General features: G+C 37.1%; 1 protein-coding gene across 1 annotated transcript in view; it reads left to right on the forward strand.

Annotated features, from left to right (window-relative positions):
• The window catches only part of ITPR2 (inositol 1,4,5-trisphosphate receptor type 2), a 497992-nt gene that overhangs the window by 183758 nt on the left and 293006 nt on the right, over window positions 1-21228 (forward strand). Inside the window, exons 22-26 of the mRNA XM_025879725.2 lie at window positions 3495-3688; window positions 7669-7798; window positions 9742-9799; window positions 11491-11656; window positions 12705-12878. Coding sequence (XP_025735510.1) covers window positions 3495-3688; window positions 7669-7798; window positions 9742-9799; window positions 11491-11656; window positions 12705-12878 — 722 coding nt within the window. The remainder of the gene's footprint in view (window positions 1-3494; window positions 3689-7668; window positions 7799-9741; window positions 9800-11490; window positions 11657-12704; window positions 12879-21228) is intronic.

Below are 21228 nucleotides of genomic sequence, written 5' to 3' on the forward strand. Positions count from 1 at the left end.
AATGATTTTTGGGTTATCCATTCTTCGGCTTCTATTATAACACATTGAGCTGACTTTAGTAGTCACAGAAGAATTAAATTGCTGTGAACAATTATTCACAAAACTCTTCTAATTGAATATTTCTATGATCTCTTATAAATGCTGAGAAGGTTCCAGAAATGTCTACTTGAAATCTAAACAACTGGAAAATTCAAATTATTGTTTCTAGTGTTATGTATTTCTAATAGAAAAAGATAACAAATAAAGATGACTTTAAATTAAATAAAATACCAATAGTCATAAGGTAAATTTCAATTGAGTAAGAGTCTATTATATCTCTTGTGCTTTCTAGAAATCCACATAACTGTTAATGATTGTTGAGTGCAGTAATGCTCACAAGCAGTAATATGACTTCTGAATAGGTACAGTTAAATCATGGTCAGCTCAGCTTCCATGTTATGTGGATCTTCTCTGGAATTTTAGTGGGAACTTGACTCATTGGAACCATCAAAGAAACAAAGAAACAAACTATGTATTCTCAGCCACTCCCAGCCATCATTCCTGTTATGCATTTAGTATACCTGTTTACTTTCAGGTTTTTCTCTTGACGAAATTAGGATTAGTAAAACTATCCATACAATCATGTCATAAAAGAACCTGAAAAGCCCATCTGCTTTTACTTCTAAGCAATTCCTTCTTTCTTACTTTTGCTTAACAAAGATGACTCCCATATTTTCAAACTCTCTCAACACCCTTTACACATAAATCCAAATTCTGGCTGCTGGGTTAATGAAAAAGACATAGAAAAGCTGATTTTTTTAGGGGTTAGTCTGTTGAGAGGATTTTTATGGTAATATAGTAGCCTTTTTAGTAGTGTTAACTAATTATGATTGAGAGGAGAAATGGTAGGATTTCTTCTTTGGCAGTGTTAAAAACTGATGGCCTCTGACTTATCTCAACAGTCTAGAATCAGAAATTTTTCTCTGGAGAAATGGATAGTTGGGAGACTTGCCTGTTTGTGATTTATGTGGCATTTGACTTATGTTTTCCAAGCTGTGATAGTTCACAATTTAAGCACTTCTCATCACCACCAAGCAACTCCAGAAAATATAGCATCTTTTAACTTGAGACCTCTCAAATTAAAAAATTGGCCGTACATGGAGATGTCAGGAGAGTTTTGTGGTGACCACGTGCCACAGGCATCTAAGGATGTGGTAGAACGGGAATGAACCCCCCATGTCATCGACAACATGTGTTACATATTATTATGGTTCTGGCCTCTAGATTTTAATTTCTTGGTGACAGGATCTATATTTGGGGAAAATAATTGTCTGGGCTAAATTTCTGTGTAATAATCATTTGGATTAAATGATTATTTTCCATGCAAATCTAAATAAGATGCAGACACTGTGGGTGCCAAGGATTTCTGTATGAATCACGGGTAGGAATAATAAAGGAGCCTGTTCTGTGTTAGTGGTGAGAAAGCATCTCTTGGAGGCTAACACATATACATACTCGAATCAAGATTCGGATAAATGTACTGGTTAAACATTGGTGACCTAAAACCATTGCCAACCACCAGAAGTGCATCCGTGCAATCCACGTAGCGAACAGTGGAGGGATTTGGAAGTAGTCAATTGCGGTGATTGCTTGGGAACCGCAGAAAATGAAGCATTCTGCCTCAAGGTTGTTCTCCTAGAAAATAGGACTCTCTCAAATCCTTTATCTCAATCTTGTCTAAACTTGGAAATTACCTTTCATATACATTTTTTCTTTTCCCCCTTTTTTGGTTTATGCCAACAGCAGTCAAATAAAGTTCATAGACTCTCAGAAGGAAAACCAGTTAATTTCTGCCTTGAAGATGCCACTCTAGGAAAAAGATGTTACTTCTCTGCCTACTCCAAAATGTACTATTTGAGCACCACCCTCTTTTATGTATACGAATTTCCTATATGGATAAGAATAAGTTTTAAAAAGCATTTCACTTTTCACAGTGATTACTGGTGGCTTGATAATAATTGTGGTTTGGTCTGTGCAAGACCATCAAGATTTTTTTGAGTCATCCTTTCAATATTTTCCTTTTCTTTGTTTGCCTTTTGATCCTGTAGTATCCCTACAGTTTATACTCTTCACTTAGAGCCGAGAGTTTTATCTCATCCCATCTTATTTCCATTTCCCTTTCTCTTGGTTTACACCCTGAGACATTCAGGGGAAGGAAAATTATTTGCCAGATTCTTAGGCCTTTGCTTGAGGCAAAGCTCCATGAACATACACAAGCAAAGACCACTGTTCTGAAAGAAAAGTAGACAATTGTTCTTTTGAATCCTTGCTGCTTGTTGAGGGAATTTAGAAGTGAGAAACAACAGTCAGGCCAGAGAACATAAATTGGAGCAGTGTCAGGAGGATCCTTTGGTACAGCTGCTCGTGGTCAGTGGAAGGAATGAATGTATGTGCAGTTTTATTGGAGAACAAATGAATGAGAAGTCAAACCAGAGAGGGAGACAAACCATGAAAGACTCTGGACTCCAGGAAACAAACTAAGGGTTACAGAGGGGAGGGGAGTGGGGGGAGGGGGTAACCGGGTGATGGGTATTAAGGAGGGCACGTGTGGTGATGAGCACTGGATGTTATACACAACTAATGGATTGTTGAACACTACATCAAAAACCAATGATGTACTATATGCTGGCTAATTAAACATAATAAAAAAAAGATTAGGGAATTTACCTTCTAAAAAAACCTCCCAAAACTCAAGAAGACATAGAAGGGGAGTGTTCCCTTTTTGAAAATGATCGTGTTTGTCGCTAATGTATTTTCATAATTACCTCAAACATCATTCGTTTTGTGGATTTTGAATAATGATTTTTTATTCCAACTGGATGAAGGAATGGGAAGTGTATTGGCAAACACATGCTTCTTTCCCAGATAAAACTTTCTTTTTCTTAAAATGAAGTCATAGCAAGGCTGCCCACAAGCTCTTTTCACAAGCATCATGAAAGCAAAGCCATGAAGTCCTTGATTTGAGGGTAGGATTAGGATGCTCGTCACCACTTCCATGTTTTCATGTAATGCCTGTATCCTCACTTGCAGCTCATTTATCGTAGAGTTCATTTGCATTTTTGTAAAGGTTGGGGCCTATTGGTGTGAGAGTTGGTAGGGCTTCCTGCGTTCCAGAAGGACCTGACTTGGATGTTACCAGAGCTACCTCTGTGGTACATCATTGTACTCACTGTGGTACATCATTGGGAAACTCACTGTGGTACATCATTGGAAAACATTTTCTGAGAAAAGTTTTTTAAACTTTTTTTTAATTAAAAAATTTTAAAATCTGCCATTTTGAAATGTGTCTGCAGTATCTGAGCTTTGTAAAGAAAGAGCCAGAGCAGTGCTGGTGCTATTCTTTCCTATCTTAGTACTTTTGCTGTCATGCTTGCAGTCTGGTTCTGACCAACTGGTTAGTACACCTGTTTCTCCAGGTGTCATGTGTGTTGACTTAAAGACTTTTCTTGTGCCAGGAAACAATGTCATGAGAACCATCCACGGGGTGGGAGAGATGATGACCCAAATGGTACTCAGTAGAGGCTCTATCTTCCCCATGAGTGTGCCCGACGTTCCGCCCAGCATCCACCCCAGCAAGCAGGGGAGCCCCGTAGAGCATGAAGATGTGACCGTGATGGACACCAAACTGAAGATCATTGAGATTTTGCAGGTATGTTGCATAATGGAAGTGAAGTGACAAATACCTAATTGTGCATCTCTGTTTAACTTCTTACGCTCTTTGTTCCAAATCACTGTAGAAATATTCTGAAATGCTATTGATCTAATTTATTTCTTTTGAGTTAATGATACTATTGAACATATTAGTTACATGTGTTCATTTCCATTAAATGTATTTCTGGTGGTATCTAACAATTGTGGAGTGCTTTGAGGTTGACAAAACCTCTTTCATATGCATTTTCTCATTTAGTATTGACCCTGATTTCATTTTACCTTCACTTCAGGATTTCAGAGCAGGCAAGCTGAGATTGAATTCTAACTCTATTTCTATTTTTAATTGAATTGGACATGTAATTCTAGGCATCCAGATTTATCATTGTAGCAAGAAACTCAAATAAAATTTTATTTATTATTAACAAAAATGTTAATAATTGGTTTCAGTATTTTATATAAGTGACTATCTCTGTGTTTTTGTTTCTAAGAGGCTAGGAATAATACATGTTTTTAAAATTGATATAGTCTAAAACCTAGCTCCATGAATTTAAAGGAGATAAATGATTATTTCATGCCCACTGGTTTAGTGAATAAATTCCCCGTTACTGTAGCTGTGAATTCTTAGCATTTTTTTTTAAGTTTGGAAAGTAGTTTTATGATGCTTTAATTATAGCATTTATTCCAGATTTGGAGAATGAAGCCTGGAGTTTTCAAGGATCTATTAAGATTCTGGATACAGTTTACTAAGTCTTTCATCATAATTTAATGTAGACTGAGCTACCAGAAGTGGGTTAGTAGTCCTGGAAGGGTCTGTACATTTTTATTTAAAGTAATTAGATTTATAATCGTAAAAGGTTTCACAGTTCCTCCAGAAATTCCAAAGGCTGAATCCTGAGAAATTTTCGCAGGCCTCCCAACCCTGTGTTCATGACCCTGTAAAATCACTTGGTTCTCCTATTCTTAAACTGAGAACGGTAATGATCACCTGACGTGTGGACTGAAAGAGCCCATAACTTACATCATCCTACTCATGGGACAACATCTAAGATATGTGACCTCAGTTTGGTCCACAGTTACAGAAGATCAGCATTTGAAAAACAATCTGCTAAAAAACCAGGAGATGGAGATACTGCTGTGGGGCAGATGAGGGCTGACCTCTCCTTGCTGCCTCTTTTTTTTTTTTTTTTTAAGATTTTTTATTCATTTGAGAGAGAGAGAGAATGAGAGAGAGAGCATGAGAGGGGGAAGGGTCAGAGGGAGAAACAGACTCCCCGCTGAGCAGGGAGCCCGATGGGGGACTCAATCCCGGGACTCCAGGATCATGACCTGAGCCGAAGGCAGATGCCCAACCAACTGAGCCACCCAGGCTCCCCATCTTTTGGGTTTTTAATGTATTTCTTGTTGAGCCTCTTTTCTCACTCCGATTTTTGTGTTGCCATGTCAGGGTGTGATTCACCATGTGTTCCTATATGCTGCTCTTGAATACGTTGCTTTCTTAGAACACCTCTTCAAGAGTTTCTTTGGGGGTGCCTGGGTGGCTCAGTCGGTTATGCATCTGCCTTCAGCTCAGGTCACGATCCCAGGGTCCTGGGATCGAGTCCCACATCAGGTTCCCTGCTCAGTGGGGAGTCTGCTTCTCCCTCTCTCTCTGCCTCTCCCCCTACTTGTGCTCTCTCTCTCTCACTTTGTCAAATAAATAAAATCTTTAAAAAAAAAAGAATTTATTTGGAGCCACACTCCTTACACAAGTCTCCTGCTTTCTGCCAGCTCTTCCTCTTTACATGGTCTTCCTTCCTTTTTCCCATCATTTTATGTATCTCTCTTCTTATTTATCTCTCTTGTTCTCTCCCTCTGTTTTTTTTAAAGATTTATTTACTTATTTGAAAGAGAGGGAGAGAGAAGGAGCAAGCAAGTGGGTGGAGAGGAGCAAAGGGAGAGGATGAGAGAGAGAATCTCAAGCAGACTCCTCACTGAGCTCAGAGCCTAACCTGGGGCTCGATCTCACAACCCCGAGGTCATGACCAGAGCCAACACCAAGAGTCAGACGCTTAACCTACCGAGCCACCCACGTGTCCCCCCTCCCTCTGTCTGTCTTTGGTCCTCTCTCAACTGTCTTTCTCTGTCTTTGTTTTTCTTCTTCCCTCTGCCCCTTTCCTACCTTCCACTTATTTTTTACCATTAAATATATTATACGTTCAAAGTTTTAATTTTGGTTATATGTATAAAATACAGTTCTATGAGCACTAATCTTCAACTGAAAGTTAATAAGAGTTTCACTAATTAGTGTCTTATTAATCTGTTCTTTACATAGGTTTTTTTTTTTTTTAAACCTTTCCTTTCAAGCACCTGCCATCTAGTTTCTGTTCCCACCCAAGGCTATCAAGTCCAATGGCCCCTTCTCAGCTCTGTTTTCCCACGATCTGTCCCCTGCTTTGAAAATCCTCTTAACTACAGTCCACTCAACCAAGGTGTGTTGCAGCACTTACCACATGGTAATAAAAGAGACTCTTTGGTGTTTGCTTTTCCTTCCACATTATGCGTTCTTCATAGGCAGGTCTTATCCTCGACACCCCTTTTGTACCCTCTGCACCTTTCTTAGTTCCTGGCTTAGCAAATGCTTGTTGAACTTAGGTGACCGTAGCTGACATGGAGCATGTTTGCTGCCCATAAGAAGCATAGGGCTAACAGAGCAGAGGAAGAGAGGAAGACACAGAGAGACAGAGAGTAAATAATAGAAGTATTAGGTCGACAGTAGACAGGTAGGTGTAAATAATGCGTTGAGTGAGCAAAAAGGAGAAAAATGGATTTAGACAGGGATCCAGAAAAAGCTTCATTTTAAACTGAATCTTGGAGGATATCTCAAACACTGGTTATGCTGGGTTGGAGGAGAATATTCCAAGTAAAGGGGACACTGAACACATGTGAGAAGGCTGGAGAGAAACGTCCAGTGCTTCTGGAACAGAGCAGTGTGAGAAGGAATGACAGGAGGAAGGAGCGGGGGAGGGAGGGGGTTGCTTCAGGAGCCACAGAAATACTGGGAGATCAGTTCAGACGGTACCACGCATGACCATTACTGCTCACTGTCCAAACAAGGCTCTTTTGACAGTGTAGGGGACACGGATATTAATTATGCTAGGACAAAAGGTTAAACCAGGCTTATCTCGGGCAAACTGGGATGGAAGGGAACCCTGTATATAAAACCACTTCTCTGTTGTTTCCCTTCTCCACTCAGAAATCAATAGCACATACTTTTTCTTTCTCTGATCTCCACTGAATTTTCTATACTACATGATTTACCCCTCGATGCTTTTCTAATTATGTTAACAACGCTGTATTTTGTTTTCCCATCTCAGACTTCGGCTTCTTGAGGCCAGCGGGCTTCAAGTGTTTGCATTCTTCCTAGTGCCTAGCATAGCCCAGAACCTTATTGGCACTTAGTTTCCGCCAATGTGTTAGTTAAGGAAGACAAGGACAACTACACAACCTAAGGAAACACAAGCACCAATGAGGCGAATCCATGGTGTATTTGGATGCTGTTGTTACTTCAGCTGTCCTTTTGTAGTCCAGATCCAAGACTGATTGTGGTGTAGCCAGAATCCACACTATTGTACCTGAAATTTTGGCCTTTCTGTGCACGAGTGAAGGTCACGGCTCCAGCACTCTCCTCCCAGAACCAATGGTAACTCTGCAAAGTGCAAAAAATCATTACCTCTTCAGCCAGACTCATTGGATACCTCTATCTGGATTATTCACAGAGTAATCATGGGAAGTCAAGTTTTCTTCCTCCTAAAAATCTGCTTTGGGATCTTCCTGACATTGGCTAATGGAAATGTATCACTTTTCTTAGCTTTATGACTGATAAGCATGTATGCCACTGAGATTTCTAATTAGTTCATGTGACATGTTCTTGATGTAATGAATTGTAGTTTTAACCACTATGCTAAAAAAATAAAAGTATGTTTTTAATGCTTTTTGTAGTTTATCCTGAGTGTCCGACTAGATTATAGGATCTCGTATCTGCTGTCAATATATAAGAAGGAATTTGGAGAGAACAATGAAAACATGGAAACATCCACCAGCGGTTCTCCAGATACGTTACTACCATCAGGTATCTCCTTTGTGTCTGTATTTGCTCTGTAGCTTTCGTATTTTCAGACCCAGTAGTATTTCCATGAGACAAAAATGTGGAAGTAATACCTGCCAATGACATGACGAAACTCAGACAGGGCATTAGATGACTTGCCTAGGATGGCTGGGAGGATATTTGCATTACTTGGTGCTCAGTCCTCAGAATGCAGTTTACTTTGCAATCTTCACAGCTCAGTGAGGTAGAGGTGCTGTTGATTGTGCCATTTTACAGATAAGAAAACCAAGGTCAGATGGGTTAAGTTACTCGCTAAACATCATGAAAGTAGTAGAGCAGGGTTTCCTTGGAGGTCTCTCCAACTTCAGAGCCTGAATCTTGTAAGCATCATGCTGTTTTGGTGAAAGTCCAAGGGAACTTATTTGCTTGATCAAAGAAGCAGCGTGAACTGTAGCTGTGGGGCAAAAAGGTGTTTTGTAGGAAGCTGTTGCCCAACTCAAGAATAAAGACATGGTATTTCTCAAAGGTCTAAATGGGGGTATTAGTGTGTATGTGTGTGTTTACTTTGCATGGTTATGAACTGGTACTATATGTCAATTTTTCACATTTAAAAAAATGTGAGAATGAAGCCAGTCTATCTCTGTGTAGGAGCATAATGAAGAAAGCATAAAAATTGTGAAAATTTTGTGACTATCGAAAGTACCTTATGAAACCTAAGAAATATTAAATTTCCACTTTTCTGGATAGATCCTACCAGTAACAGCGGGTTAGCAACTATGTTGTCTTAAAGATTTAGCCAGGTCACAGAATTCTTTTTCTGAGGATAAGATTTGTGCACAGATATGAAATTTTCTTCTAATCACAACCACCGTGAAAATAACAGGTATCCTCCTCTCTTTCACCCATTAATCAATATGACAGGAATGATTCAGTGATTGTGTGTAGTTAAAATGGATGGTAGATCCGTGTCCTGCTCTCTGACTCAGTACCATCTGAAAGGCAGCATGCCTCTGTAGACAGAATTAAGCTTTCCTAAGGGAGAGGTCACTTCTGGTATATTTGCAACCATGTTGTTTTTATGCTTCCCAGAAGTATAGAACCCTAAAGGGCTATTTCCAGGAATGATATGGCAGAACCAGAAAATCTTGCTGGTGGTTGCATTGACAATATCATAAAAATTATTGGCTCTTAGAAGCCAGACTTCTGGAAATAGAAGCTCTAAGTGTCAGTAAAGAATAGGGGGAACCCTCAGAAAACCAGTTCTCTCTGATTTACCTGATCTCTTTCCTTGGTTGAGTCTGGAAGAGAGAGCTTTCTGGGGAGGATTCTTTTTCCTTTTTTATAACTTGCTCTGTTTTCTTTTTAAGCTTTGGAGATAAGAAATAAATGTACTTATTTAAATGTGTTATTTTAACTAAGATATCTTCAAAATATTAGTGGTGAGGATGGGTGAGGAATCATGATTGGTTCACATTAAAAAAAAGTTAATGTCCCATAAGAAGAAGGGATGGAATTTTGGAAGAAGTGTGGGTAAAAGGGTCATGTTGTTTGGAAGTACCATATAGTAACAAGGTTCATTATTGCTATATTTTGATTCTTTAAAAAACATCCTTCCATGTCATCACCCCATTAAATTATATGTGTTTACATATGTGTGTGTGTGTGTGTGTGTGTGTGCGCGTGGAGTTGATGCATATAGATGCATGTTTATACAGGTGAAGCAACTTTGTAAATGGTGCTTTCTGGTCTTCTAAATATATCTTTTGACTATAGCAATATATATTTAAAATATGAACTTTGTTTAAAATGATCTCTAGGTGGACTTAGATCGTGACTTTTTAAACTGTTACATTTGGTGGCATAAAGAAATTAATACAAATATTTTTAGGTATGCTAATATTGATATAAATACTGTGACTCCTTACTTGGATATGATAACAAATGGATTTTGCCATTTGTCTTTGCAGCTATTGTTCCTGATATAGATGAAATTGCAGCCCAGGCAGAAACTATGTTTGCTGGAAGGTATAGTAACATTTATGTATCTTTATCTTGTGGATAAGATTTTGCTTAGAATTCTATTGATACTTTGTTATTGTTTATGTCCCTATATTTATTTAATTTTAGATCCTTTATTGTTGCCAACATAATTTTTACCAGAAACAAAGCTGCTAATTTACTGTAGAAGAGAAAGCATAGCTTTTCTTTAGGTAGGTCAGGGGGAAAAAGACAAGAGAGATGAGATCAGCATATTGAACTTTTCCCTGAATTCTTTGCTTTTCTTTCCTCAAATAATGACAGCACACGGATGCCCTTTAAGTCCCTTGGTATAAATAGCACTGCATCTTGCAAAACATTGCTTTCCTGCATCTGAGAAATTTGAGGCAAGAAAGTGACTTCTTTCAATGTTATCTTTAACTTCATTTGTGAGAACTAAAGCTATTTTCTGCCAGTTGGAAATATCCCTGATTAAAGAAAGCAAAATGCCTCTGGTGTGACTACCCTCCTTTGTTTTTAGGAACCCTGACATTTATTGTTTTAAAGTTGTTTCTTTCTTTTTAAAAAATGAAATAGCAGTAAAAATGAAAAGCAAAAAAAGCCCTAAAATGTCTAAGCTATAAATTATTGAGTTTCTTGCATTCATTTCTATTACAAATTTGCCATGAGAACCTAAACGAATTTCACACTAAGCCCTTTGTTGCATTTTCTTTGGTTAGAAAGACAAACAGGAATGAAGAAGGGGACCAAAAAGGATTTTTTTTAATCTCTAGTGAACATTTGGTTTAGCTTTGTTTTTGTATTGTTTTGACAGCTTTTGTTGTTGTTATTGTTGTGTTTTCCTATTTAAGTAATTCACTATTCCCGGGAAGAGACAATAAATCAGTGTATGATTTTTCACCTTAGGACAAACTAAGGGTTACAGAAGGGGGGTGGGGAGATGGGGTAACCCGCGTGATGGGTATTAAGGAGAGCATGTGTTGTGATGAGCGCTGAGTGTTATACGTAACTAATGAATCACTGAACACTACATCAAAAACTAAGGATGTACTATATGGTGGCTAATTGAACATAATAATAATATTAAGAAGAAGAATAAAATAAAAGCTTACTAAACTTCAAAAAAAAAAAAAAGGATCTCGTATCCAGTGCAGTCTTCCCCAGGGTCTGAGCACACCAAGCACAGAGAGCGGCTCTGGCGACGGCTGTGTGCGCACGTGTGTGCATGCACGTGCACGTGCCCTTGTCCTTCCTGGCTGCTCACCACCTGTTGTGGAGAGGTCTCTAGGGCTCTGGGCAAAGTTAGTTGTTGCTGTACATCCATCCTAGTATCTCTTCTCAATACTAGAGTTGAAATTTTTTTGGATCAGTTTTTGGATTATAGCTTTTGTCTGTGTCTAGGTGAGCAACTCATCCTGCTTTGCCTGGTACTTTCCCGGTGCAGGTCCTGAAAAGTCCTCCATCCTGGGAACCCCCTCAGCCTTGGACAAATGGGGATGGTTGGTCATCCCTGCTTTCATGTTTTGTTTTTTCTTTTTTTTGTGCTTTGTTTCTTCATCAGTTACATGAAGGGAAAAAAGTAAAATGATCTTCCTTTTTACTTTCCAATTTTGGGGGGAAAAGTCATATAACTCTGAGAATGTATACACCATCTTAACCACTTATGAGTAAATTTTTGGTAAATATAAGTTATTTTAGAATGATTTTTGGTTTTATAGAAAGGAGAAAAATCCAGTTCAACTTGATGATGAAGGAGGCAGGACCTTTTTACGGGTCCTCATTCATCTGATCATGCATGACTACCCTCCTTTGCTCTCAGGAGCCCTGCAACTACTGTTCAAGCACTTCAGCCAGAGAGCAGAAGTTTTACAGGCATTTAAACAGGTAAGACTGAGGAGCCCTCACTGCTGCTACAGCAGAAGCTCCGGAAATATTGTTTATAACATCTGACCTGACTTCATGGTTGCAGAGTTAATCAGACTGTGTGGCTTCTCCTAGAGACACTTTCTATCTTTAAAGACAGATGTGGCCTTGTTTTAAGCCAAGACATGATGTATTTTAGAAAGAGTTCCCCACGAATGATTTTCAGTTAATATCGTTAATGTAAATGACAGACACGAAGTTTTAGGAAGGCACTGGGGGAAAATACCTATTAGGAATTTTGTTGTCACTGCTGTTATTTTGACCCCAGATTTTACTGATAAGTTTGGATAGGACAAGCAGTAGCACTGAAATAAATATTTTGTGATTGAAAAAATGTATAAATACAAAAGAAAGTAACTGCTTTGGATCTGATCTTTCTCTTTGTCATCTGAATGACATCAATCTTGAGACTACTAATGAATAATACCTAAGTGCTTACATGTGTGTTTCACTAATATTTATTGTATTTAATAAAACATTGATTTTCATTAAGAAGTTTTATAAGAATATATTAAAATATGAAATAATTACAAGAGTAATTATAGAAATAGATATAATTATGCATAATTTGTATATGACATGTAATACATATAAATTATAATAAAATAAAGGTTTATAACATGAGGTTTTGACCATATCAGAATTTTCTTCCACTTGTTTCTGTATTTCTACCTCTTTTCAAATAGAGTCTCGGGAAAAATTAACTTTAACGGTGAAATTAGAGTTAAGGTATCTTTTATTTTAAATTACTCGTTAGCACTTTGCTAGGACTCACTTTTTAAAAATATATAATTCTTTATAACATATGAATATATTAGGTAGTGTTCACAGATACTTCCTGGTAAGTTTTCACGGTCAATATATATCTAAAATATCCATAAATATTCTAGAAATATTAAACTTCACCTGAAACACATTTGTTAAAAGACTTGGGATTTTTGACATCAATGAAATAGGAATGAAGGAATTTCCATAAGTAAATTGAGGGTTCAAATTCTTCTGTTTCCAGGTGCAATTGCTGGTGTCCAATCAAGATGTAGATAACTACAAGCAAATCAAGGCAGATCTAGACCAGCTTCGACTAACTGTAGAAAAATCTGAGCTGTGGGTTGAGAAGAGCAGCAACTTTGAGAATGGAGAAATGGGTGAAAGTCAAGTAAAAGGTGGTGAAGAGCAAATTGAGGTTTGTTTTCAAGATATATTTTGAAATAAACCAAACAATGTCTTTTAATCATATGCCCTATAAGCCAAAATTATCCATAAAGAAAAATTTTGTTCTGGGTAACAGACCATACAATTTTCATTTGCCAAATCAATTAACTCCATAAACCTGTGTTTTGGTTAATTCTTGTGGGTCTTGTGGGTCCTAAGCATAGACCCGTAAAGAGGTGAAATTTTGTTGTTACCCTTCACTATGGCTATTTATTGCCAACCTGTAAATCATTTCTTTCTTCACTGCTTACCCTTATATAATACATAAAAATAGTTAAATGGAACAGTATGCTTTAAGTGCCAGCATGAAAATACCAAAAATCTGTATTTACTCTAAAGAGTGGTAAGATGGTGATCCTAAGTCTTCCGTTGTATAGGTTTTAGTTTTTGGTGGGTTAAGTAGTTGTTGTTTTCACATTTCACTAAATACTAAATAACCATTTAAAGTTTTTAAAGCCATGTTTTAGTGGTAATACTTGGCAAACCAATGCCAACATCCTAATTGACGAGATATTATTTCTTAAATTCCTGTCTCGTGTTTTATTTAGTTGTTTTTTAATCTGCAGGAATGTAGACTATTTAGGGAGGTTTACCTACCCTAGCTTTTCTGTTTGATGGAATACCCAAAATGTTGTGTAGTGAAAAGTGAAGACAGAGTAGGAGATAATTTCAGTCCTCAAAATGTGGAAGAGTCCTGAAGGCAAGTTCATCTGGTGGGTTACTCCTTCTTCCTTGTCTCAGGACTACTTACCACTAATCTGCACGAAATGTTAGACTTAAATTTTTAGCAACTTTTTTCTGTGTTTTTATAATGGAAGTTATTAGAATGTAGAATTCCTACTCCATATAAATTTGCTCTTTTGTTGTTGATATAGAGTCCTTCCACAGCATATTTAAGAAATAAGAGGACATTTAACATTTATGTAGTACTTGCTATACATCGTCTTATAGCAGACATTTTCATACATGTTATCTCTTTTTAAATGTTACAACAAACTTTGGAGAGAGTTAGAAAGACCCAACTGAGATTTTAACCCAGGTCTTTCAGAGGATAAGTTCCAGGCTCTTTAATTGTACAGTTGCACTTTCTGGTACAATATTTAAAGATGTTAAGAGGTGTGTTATGCTTTCACAAGGCTGGAATACCTCTTTTGCAAATACATACTGTGCCTGTGCACATCTTCTAGAAAATAAACAGAATGTTGCTTCCCCTTTTAGAACATTGCATTTTTAAAAATAAAGAACAGCTCTAAACCATAGGAAAATACTCTTTGTAAAAGTTTACAAAAAATCATGTAAGCATATAGGTGAGATGTTCCATGAAGGATGTTAGTCACTCGTCTGCGGTTTAAATTCCTAATTCTCTGAGCAAAGTGGAGAAAGAGCCTTCATCAGTGTGTATATATATATGTGTATCTCCATGGTATCCCCTAAGGAGTTTAATAAGCAATTTGTATTGATGTAAGAAAGAAGATGAATAAGTTGTCTGATTGGGGATACCTTAGAAACAAAACAGCATTCCACGTGGGTTATAAATCTATTTTTCTAGATACTTGAGAGGAGTATAAGTCATTGAAGGGGGAATTTGTTTACTATTTGTTGAGTACAGGATTTATCAGATCAGAAAATGGTCATGATTTTAGGTATTTGAAGCAGGAAGTGATTTAATACAAGGAATTGCATTTTGGGAAAGTCTCAAGGAGTCCGGCTTAGAGGCAGCCACCGGACTGTTGATGTCAATGTCAGACAATCATAGCTAGGATTCTGATTCTAGAAGCTGCTTCAGCTGCTGCCAGTGCTGCGGCTTCACCACCACTCACTCACACCTGGAAAGCACAGGGCTAGATAACGGAACACCCTCAGGTCTCTCAGGAATTTTCTTCTCAGCCCTTATAGCCACAGAACGATGGCCTTCAATGGGTAGGGTATTAAGAGCATGGGTCTTGATGTCACATACCTTAGAATTTGCCGCTAAGTATATGTGTGACTTTGGGCAACTTATTTTAATTCCCTGTTTTTTTTTTTTAAATATTCATTCAGTGGACGTAATAATGGTATTTCGCTCATGAGAATACTAGATCAGATGAGCAAACTGTGCACATGGCATGTCAGTTAATACAACTTCAGTGTGCAAATAGAAACAAGAAGGTGATATGTTATTTACCAACAAGTCAAGGAAGTAAGGCTCCAGCTTTAATTAACTCATTTTCTCAGTGTGGTCACTATGGACCAATAGACGTAATTTTGGGACTGATCTTTTCATGGTTGCATCATGGAAGCAGCATCCTGGACATCACATCTCTGCACAACAACACCAAAAAGAGTATCTGTGCCTTTTTACGCATTTCTGAGTCTCCTGTGTAGGAGCAAGGAAACCTTTTCCAGACATCCCTTAGTAGATTCTGTCTCATGTCTCCTTGTCCAAAGCAGGGCCACATGTTTACCTCTAAACCAATGGATTATAAGATTAATTTAGCCTAAGTAAAGGATGACCCTCAAGCTCTAGGATACCCTCTCCTGAATTACATGGGGGAAAGGGTAGATAGTAGAACAAAATTGAAATCTGCTATCAAGGAAGAACAAAGAAAGGCTGTTGGTTAGCAACTGACAGTGTCTGCCAAAGTCAGTAGTCAGTGACTGTTTGTTATCATTTTTATTGGTTTTTATGCACAACATATTGTGCTGTTTACTATGATGGGTGTGGAATTATGAAATGTTAGAGTTAATATATACTCGTAGGGGTATCAAGTTCAATTCCCGTCTGATACTTATTTTCTCTCTAAATAGCTCATGTGAGTGAGATGTTTCTTAAAACAAAACAAACTTCTGTGATGGCAAATTCAGTAACTCTTGAGGTAGCACATTCTATTGAAATGAACACACAGCTTAAGAAATAGAATATTACTAGTAAGAAGTCCCTGCGGTCCCTCCCTGTATGCAGGAAGAGACTGTTATCGTGAGTTCATGTTAATTTCCTTGCTTTTCTTAATGGTTTTTGCCACACGTATTTGTATCTCTAAAACATGAAAAACATATGAAAAATATTCCATTTAGTCTGTTTTGGATATATTTTTGCCCTCCTTCCTTGCTGATGTGTAGCTGCAACTCATTCATTTTTTTCTAATATATATTAGAGAATGCACATTACACTTTATGCACATGTTTATCTAGTTAACTGTTGGTGGACATTTTCATTCTTTACAGTGCTAGTGTTTTTAAAGAAACTTTGCTACCAAAAGCAATGCTGCTTTAAAAACTTTCGTATGCCACCCGATGCACATGTTTAAGAGACTCTTCAGATTAAAGACTTAAATATGAGACCTGAATATATAAAAATCTTAGAGGAAAATATAGTAATTTCTTTGACATCACTGTAGCAACATTAAAAGCTTTTACACAGCAAAGGAGCCCATCAACAAACAAAAAGGCAACCTACTGAATGGGAGAAGATATTTGCAAATGATATATCTGATAAGAGGTTAATATCCAAAATATATAAAGAACTTATACAACTTAGCACCAAAAAACCAAATAATCTAATTAAAAAATGGACAGAGGACCTAAATAGACATTTTTCCAAAGAAGACATACAGATGACCTAACATGATAAGATGCTCAACATCACTCATCATCAGGAAAATGCAAATCAAAACCACAATGAGATACCACCTTACACATGTCAGAATAGCTATAAAAAGACAGGAAATAATAAGTGTTGGCAAGGATGTGAAGAAACCTTGTGTACTGTTGGTGGCAATGTGAATTGGTAGCGCCACTGTGGAAAACAGTATAGAGTTTCCTTAAGAAATGAGAAATAAAAATACCATATGATCCAATAATTACACTCGTGGCTATTTACCCTAAGAAAATGAAAACACTTCAGAAAGATATATGCTCCCCTATGTTTATTGTATTATTATTTACAATAGCCACGATGTGGAAGGAACTTAAGTGTCCATTGATAGACGAATAGATAAGGAAGATGTAGTGTGTATGCACATGCACACTGAAATATTATGCACCCATAAAAAAGAATGAGATTGTGCCATTTGCAACAGCATGGCTGGACCTAGAGGGTATCATGCCAAGTTAATTAAGTCAGACTGAGAAAGATAAATACCATATGATTTCACTCATATGTGGAATCTAAAAAAAAAACAACAAAACAAAACCCAATGAATAAACAAACAAAAAGCAGAATCAGACCTATAAGAACAAACTAATGGTTGCCAGAGGATAGGGTAGTGAGGGATGGGCAAATTGGATGAAGAGGAATAGGAGATACAGGTTTCCAGTTATGGAGTAAGTCACAGGAATAAAAAGCACAGTACAGGGAATATAGTCAATGATAATGTAACAGTGTAGTGTGATAGATGGTAGCTACACTTGGTACCATAATGTATAGAGAAGTAGAATCACTATGTTGTATACTTGAAACTAATGTAACATTGTGTGTCAACTATCCTCAAATAAAAAAAAAAATTAAAAAAAAGATTCTTCAGGATATATATTTAGGTGTAAAACATCTAGAATATTTACTTTTACCAAATAATGCTAGTTGTTTTCTGAAGACCATGTGACACTCCTTCTAGCATTATATGAGAGTTCTGTAGCCCCATATCCTCATGACGGCTGACTTTCTCACTTTTCCATTTTTGATAATTGGGTGAATTGACATATTTTCTCTGTTGTGATTTTGCGGGATTACTCATGAGGTTGAACATATTTTCATAGGCTTGTTGGCCATTTCACTTCCTTCTCCATTTTAGATTAAACTAAATCTTGTATGGGCAAGGTAATTAAGTCCTACCTATTCATGTATACCTACTACCAAGGTTAAAAATATTTTTGACTTCAAGTCGTGTGGTGATGCTATAGTTCAAACTTGAGTACATACAGTCTTTTCATTTATTATTTCTTTTTTCTTCTTTGTTGTATTGGTAAAAATTTCCAGTATAATGTTGAATAGATGTGATATCCTTGTCTTGGTTCAGATTTTAAAGGGAATGATTTTAACATTTCACTATTGAATATAAGGTTTATTATCTATTTGTGTTTGTAGATACCCTTTATCAATTGTGGAAGTCCCCTTCTATGCCTAGTTTGCTAATTTTTACCATGAATGGTTATTGACTTTAATTAAACACAGTTTATACATCTATCAGGATTGTTATTTTTCTTTAATCTTAACCTGCTAATTTTTTTAAAAAGTTTTTATTTAAATTCCAGTTAGTTAACATACAGTATAATATTAGTTTCAGGTGTACAGTGTAGTGATTCAACATCCATACATCACCCAGTGCTCATCCTTAGTCCCCATCACTTATTTCACCCATCCCCCCCTAGTCTGCTAATGTCAATAACAAGAATCATAAATAGAGCTCCTACCATAGTAACCTTGCATTCTAAAATAAATTTATCTTGTTGATAATTTTTACATTATTAAATCCAGTTTGCTAATATTTTGTTTAGGTTTTTACATCGTCGTTGTCAGTGAGATTGGCCTGTAAGTTTCCTTTGTTCTACTGTTCCTGTCAAGTGTTGGTAACAAGGTTAGACTAGCTTCATAATAAAATGAGTTGCAGGATCTTCCCCTTTCTACGCATATGTTTAGATATGTATTCTGTGAATGTTTGATAAAACGCATCTGTAAATCTGCCTGGGCCTTGGATTTAGTTTGTGGGAAGATTTTAACTACTGATTCAATTTTTTTGATGGTTATAAATTCATTCAAATTTTCTATTTTGGGTCAGTTTGCTGTATATTTTTCTAGCCATATGCTTTAGTTTTCAAATTTATTGGCATACATTTGTTCATATTCTTTCATTATCTTTTAAAATTTCTGCTATCTCTGTTGCTGCAGGACCACCCCCTTTTTAAAGATTTATTTATTTTGGTGGGGGAGGGGCAGAAGGAGACAGAGTCCCAAGCAGACTCCACGTTGAGTACAGAGCCCAACTTGGGGCTGGATCCCAACCACCCTGAGATCACTACCCGAGCCGAAGCCAAGAGTTGGACACTTAACTGACTACACCACCCAGGTGTCCCAAGACCCCTTTTTTATTCTTGATATTGTTTACTTGTCTTAACTTTCTTATTTTGACCCTTTAGATTTCACTATTTGTGTTGTATACTTCTGTGGGTTTTGACAAATGTATAATGTCACACATATATCATCTTACCAGCATTGCACATATTTTATTCATGCTTTTTAATGAATCTATTTTTGGCTTTGTTGAGCTTCTGGGTTTATTTTATTATATTTATTCTACTCTCACCTTTTATGTTGACACACTTTTCAGACTTTTTAAAAAATTAATGGTATAATTTCCTTCTAAAGAACTGCATTCCACAAATTTTGACAAATGCCTTTTATATTATTGTTCAATATTAGATATTTTAAAATTTTCCGTTATGATTTCATCTTTCTCCCAGAATTACTTGGAAGTGGGTTCTTAAATTTCCAAAGTCTAGACAAAATTTATCCCTTTTTGTTATTGAAGTCTTAATTAATTAACTTGTGGCAAGAGAATGTGGTTATGATGCCATCAGTTCTCCAAAATTTGTTGAGACTTGCTTTTTGGCTTATTATATACCATCAGGTTTTGTGAATGTTTTATGTGGGCTTGAGAAGAATGTGAACAGGTATCGGGTTCCTTGTATATGGCTAGTAAGTTAAGCTTCTTGTGTTTGAATCATTTATCTACTTACTAATATTTTTGTTTTCTTGACGTTTCAATAGTTGAGAGAGGGATTTGTTGACATTCGCTTCCAGTTTTGGCTCATTATGAATAATGATGCTATAAATATTTGACTGTTGGTTTTGAGCTTTATGTTTTTGACTTCAGAAATGGGGGTTGAAAGTGGGCATGTTCTCCTTCTTAGAGTATTTGTGATTACCTTGGCCTGTTGCCAGGGGTCGCTGCTAGCCTGAGACCATGATGCTTTCTCCTCCTACATCTGTCTGAAGGCAGGAGTCTCAGGTTTCGCCCCCTGAATTTGACACTTGCTTAGAACAGACTTCACCTCTGAGTTGCTAGTATTGGCATTTACCTTCAGAAAACCTTATCATGTTGCCTTGAAGTTTAGAGTTCTGATTTGGTTTCAGCATACTTTTTTTTTTTTTGGTAGATGGAAGGTGGGGTTTTGGAGTCTTCCTTTGTTTTCTGTGAGCCCAGAAATGTACTTAAGATAGGCTCTTTATCTAGGATGTAGCTGTTTTGTAATAGGAGGGCCATTTGCAGTTTTTAAGTTTGCTACTCTTGCAGGAGTTCATGGGAATGTGTTTACTTAGATATTTAGTAATTAAAAAAAAGTATTATGAACTTAGATTCTTTGGAACTTTATAGGTATAATACCTCTGAGGGTTATGTTTAATCCAGAGAAAATTTCATTTGCTTCTATGAGGCACTTTGGGTTGCTATATTTTTTGTAACCATCTTAAACAATGTTTTTGGCTTGGGACCTTTGAGGCCCCTTTACTAGTGGGAATTCTAGTCCCAAATCTTATGAAAGTGGGCTTGTCCTACAGGAGCTCAGGAGAATTCTTCTCCCTTTTTTTTGTCTTTGACCAAGCCAAGGCTAAGCCAGGTACTCCTTTCTTCTTCTGTGGGCCACATCTTTTCCTGCCTTATCATTCTGGACGGCTCCTCTAAGGATTCCTGGTTCTAAGGCAGGGTCTCTAATCAGCGCTCTGTCTTGCTTGGGATTTAGGCTTTGTTTCCTTTCCATTGTGTGTGTGGGACGTATTCAAACTCACTATCAAGGTTATCAGATATGGACAGATGCCCTCAGGGTGGGTCCTGCTTGAATCCAGGGCTTGACTACTACTTGGAAATTTTGGTGAATCTTTCTTTGTCTGGCCTCCGTTTACTTCCTTTTCTTTACTAAAAAGGGATCTTTTTTTCTAAAATGGGACATTTGAAAGATTTTATCTATCACTCTTAGATGCTGTATACTTGGAGGGGTTTCTCTGCAATTCAATTTTGTTACATTTGACAGTTCTTAAATATTCTTTAAACTCTTAAGAGACTCGGGCACCTGGGTGGTTCAGTAGGTTAAGCATCTGCCTTCAGTTTAGGTCATGATCCCAGGATCCTGGGATCAAGTCCTGAATCGGATTCCCTGCTCAGCGGGGAGTCTGCTTCTCCCTCTTCCTCTCCCCTCTGTTCTCTCTCTCACTCACAAAAAAATAAATAAATAAAATCTTAAAAAAATAAACTCTTAGAAACTCTTCCGCAAACTCTTCTTTATTTTGGGCCCATCTATTTATCCGTTTAATGTCTGTTTATTGATGCTAGGTTTGAGGCCATGTGGACCAT

This window comes from Callorhinus ursinus, unplaced genomic scaffold, assembly GCF_003265705.2.
Source record: "Callorhinus ursinus isolate GAN/ISIS: 27379988/994484 unplaced genomic scaffold, GSC_fseal_2.0 scaffold27, whole genome shotgun sequence".
Lineage (NCBI taxonomy): Eukaryota > Metazoa > Chordata > Mammalia > Carnivora > Otariidae > Callorhinus > Callorhinus ursinus.